Raw genomic sequence first — 4064 nt, forward strand, 5'->3', positions numbered from 1 at the left:
AAACTTCTTAAAATGTCTTGATAGTATCATTACTCTTCTAACTGCTCACTGTGGCACACTGGGACACAAATTATTGTATCAAACTCACAGATGAAATGATTTGCCTACAGCTAGGCTGGATCAACCAAGGCAGGGCTGGCTATCCTATTTTTCTAGCACCATCTCCATAGTTCAAGGGGATTCAACCAGAAATGCAAAATGAACAGTGCAGCTAAGGTGTCCAGTCTCAGGATATTCTGGGTCCCTGGCACTGCTGGGCCAAATGTGACTCCCCAGGATCAGGCTCATCCGCGCGTATCCACCTTCTGGCTAGGCACCTGCAGACAGGCATTGTGCAATAGAAACTACTTTAAAAGATGCTGTGGCTTTGGTGTGTGTAGCCAAAGGAAACTTCTGTTTCTAGAATGCTGACAGGACGGGCAACCAGACTGGGCCAAGTCAAATGTTTTTTGGGACCATTCAATTATGCTACCCTCTAAGTAGACATAGTCTTTTAAAAAATTAGAAAAGAAAGAAAAGAAAAAGAAAAATCTTCATGCTTTCATTTGTGATAATTTGATGACATTTTACTTAGGAAAAAATCATTACCACTACTTAGAATGTCCCCCAGATGATTTTCTAAAGCATAGTACTCTTATGAAAAACGATTTCCTAACGAAGTTAACTACTTCCTCCGGTTTTCAAGCCAGATACATACCATTGGGTTGCTAAGCAAAGCCAGAGGATGTCATTTAATACACCCTCATTATATTCAGATACATGGAGATTTCAAATGACCCCATTAAGCCACAGTGCCATGCTACAGTGCCTGTATCCAGGAAGCAGACGGTTTGGCCACAGACCCTTTGGGTGCAAGCTGGAAATCTTATTAACAAAGATCCGTAAGTACACAAATGCATCTCTTCTCAGTCCTGATTTAACTCTTAGACAACAAGCCTAGAAAACAAGCTCTGGGTACACATGGTCTAGATCATCTCTGCCCCTCTGCCCCTCTGCCCCTGGGATCAACGGCCAGAGACAGCAGGTGATGACTGACAGTGCCCTGAATTCCAGGTTTTCCAAGAGGGCTGTTTTCACTGGAGCCTTTTCAGCAGTGCCTGAGCACAGCTGAGGGATATACTAAACTCTGTATTCACATAGGCAGTCTTTAGATCAGGGGTTCTCAACCAGGATGATTTTGTCCCTGGGGGACAAATGACAATGGAGACATTTTTGGTTGCTGGGGGAGGGGAGAGCATACTTCAGCACTTCCACAATGAGCAAGCACTATCCAACACCAAGGCCAAGGGCATTCAGACCAAGGAAGCTGCTTTAGATGAAAACTGATAAGCATGTGGTAACTCCAGTGCTGTTGTGACTCACTATCAATTTACTCAGGACTCCTGACACAACAATCTCAGGAAGGGTTACTGGTGTTTGCTGTGCCTGTGTCTTCTCATTAGCAATTCCTCCTGGGAGGCAACCTGCAGGCAGCAGAGTGGAGGGCCCCATGGCCCCAAGCCTGCCTTTCCTGCTCCCTGCCGGCTGCCCCTTACTCCCTGTGGCACACACACCCTGGCCTGCAGTACCCATCCCGGGCCAGCCACCCTAAAAACCACAGGCTGTACTCAGGACTTGGGCTCCCAAGTTCGTGCTACAGCCTGGCTTCTCGCTGGCTTAGGAGCTTGGGCACAGAAGAATGTTGGGACTCCCTTTCTTGTCTTTAAGACAATGAGCATAATAGCAAGCAGATTATAAGCTTTGATAAGAAATAATGCCAGGTAAAAAACCTATGGAAGTCAGATTTGGTGCTGTGTTGCTGTTCTCATATCCGTCAGCATCACAGCCACAAAGCATTCAAACACAGAAACGGAGTAATTTAGTTCATTCTACACTAAACTACTATCTCTAAAACTTACCCCACCTGGGGAGAGTTACATTTCAAGAAAGAACAAAGGCAAAACCCAAAGGAATTACTCTCTCCTGAAGGACTTTCAAGTTCTTCTGATAAGGAGGAGTAATATTTTTAAAAGGGGAAGTTGTCCTTTTTATCCTTTAATCAAGCACTGGCTCTGGCTGTCTTTGAAGCCTATCTCTGCAGGAATCCAAAGCCTTGGGAATCTTGAAAGGACCTTGTTATGTAAATAGGATGGCCCAAGGGTGCTGCCCGGGCCTACCACTCTGCTTCTCCTAGATGAAAGACACTTTGCACTTGGTTTGCCAAGGACAGACCACTTCTCTTTCTTTTGTCTTCTGGGGCAACCACCCCATCTACAGCTCCTCAGTGTCTCTCTTTGTACCTACATGCTATCCCCTGCTAACTACCTTACACCCCTGACTCATCTGCATGTGCCCTCACTCCCTGGTGGCCCACCTGGACCCGTGCTGACCTGCTGCTGCCTGGCCTAACTCCAGAGCTCAGGGCACAACTTACTCTCCAACAGGGAAGGAAATGCATTTCCCTTATCACACCTGTTTCTGGAACTGGCTGCATGTGTTTATCAGAGTAGAGCTGCTTGGGGCTTGTTTGGGTTTCCTAAGGCTGCCTTATAAAAGTAACAAAAACTTGGTGGCTTAACAAACAGAAATTTATTTGCTCACAGTTTTAGAAACTAAAAGTCCAAAGTCAAGGTGCAAGCACTCCTTCTGAATGCTATAGGGAAGGATCCTTGCCTCCTCCTAGCCACATCACCCTAATTTCTGCCTCCATCGCCACATGGTGTCCTATTCTGTGCACCCTGTCTTCAAATGGCATTCTCCTGTATCCAAACTTCCCTCTTTTTTTAAGGATACCAATCACTGGGAGTGGGGCCCACCCAAGTCTAATATGACCTCATCTAACTTGATAACAGTTCTAAGATCCTATTTCCAAATAAAATCACATCCTCAGTGGGTATGAATTTTGGGGGTATTCTGATATTCAATGTCATACAGACCTCTAGGAACAGTTATCCAGGGGGCAGTCACTTCTTTCCAAAGCACAAAGGTACACCTGGTGTCTGCGTTCAGACTCCACTGTACACCCATCTCTCTCCCATCCTTAGGGTCGTGGGTGAGTCAGGCCTGGGTCCTTTGTCCACTTTGGTCTTTTCTATCAAAGATTTACTCTCTCTGGAATCAGGCTCTGCTGGCCACCTGGATCTCAAATCTCTCAAATAAGATTACATATGAACGGACCACAATTATGGAGAAGCTTTAAAGAACCTGAGGCTCCCTGATAAGAGAAGGATGGGCTGGGTGTCACTCAATGCCATAAAGCAGTGTCCCCAGACCCCACTCTGACCCAGTGAGCCTAGCTTGTATCACCCTTCTGTGGAGGAATCCATGGACTGGGCCACTGGCTCTACTCACTTTTTTATTGCTGTAACAAGAGACTTAAACAGCTACAAATGCACCAATCCACAGTGAAAGGAAAGTGTGGGCCATTGGAGGGACATGAACTCTGGCACAGCAGGTAAACCATGGCTCCAGCTGGGCTTTCTGGCAGCCATGTGATCACAGCAGCTTCACCCAATCTCTCCATTTCTGACAGTCAGAACAAATGGCAAAGAATTAGGTGGCTTAGGTTCTCCAGCAAATGAGACACATTGCTACGTGCCCTAATAAGCACCAAGAGAGAAAGTCCCTTCATGGAAGTAAGCACATATTAAAAACCCTACTTTTAAAAGTGTTTTGTTAAACATAATTTGGTTTGAAGTGGCATGAAAGATTGACCCTGGCAGGCTCCTCACAAGGTTTAACAGTCATTTTCAGGTGGGTAGAGTATGGTCAGAGGGAGGTCAGTAAATGAATCAGAGTGAGAACTTCTTGGGAAAAATGAGGCTTACTCCCACCCCCCACAAAAGTTAAGGAAAATGTAAGAATTATTAATATTATTCAGAGTCTGATTGAGGACACAGTGGATCTCCTGAAATTGGGACACAGTCATGCTTTACAAGTGAAATATGTTATAAAATACAAAGAATGCTTGACAGAGTTCCTCTTACCTCAATTCCTTCTTTGTTTAAGGCATATTCATCGAAATTCAGAATGGCTATCTTAATCGTCCTTGGAGGGGGCAACACAGTCAAACCAATATTGATCGC

At 45.3% G+C, this 4064-nt stretch overlaps 1 protein-coding gene across 1 annotated transcript in view; it reads right to left on the reverse strand.

The window, feature by feature from the left end:
- The window catches only part of FHOD3 (formin homology 2 domain containing 3), a 468593-nt gene that overhangs the window by 34698 nt on the left and 429831 nt on the right, over positions 1-4064 (reverse strand). The window contains exon 21 of the mRNA XM_012802005.1: positions 3966-4061. Coding sequence (XP_012657459.1) covers positions 3966-4061 — 96 coding nt within the window. The remainder of the gene's footprint in view (positions 1-3965; positions 4062-4064) is intronic.

The sequence above is a fragment of the Otolemur garnettii genome, unplaced genomic scaffold, assembly GCF_000181295.1.
Source record: "Otolemur garnettii isolate 467f Iridium unplaced genomic scaffold, OtoGar3 scaffold00012, whole genome shotgun sequence".
In the NCBI taxonomy this organism is placed as follows: domain Eukaryota; kingdom Metazoa; phylum Chordata; class Mammalia; order Primates; family Galagidae; genus Otolemur; species Otolemur garnettii.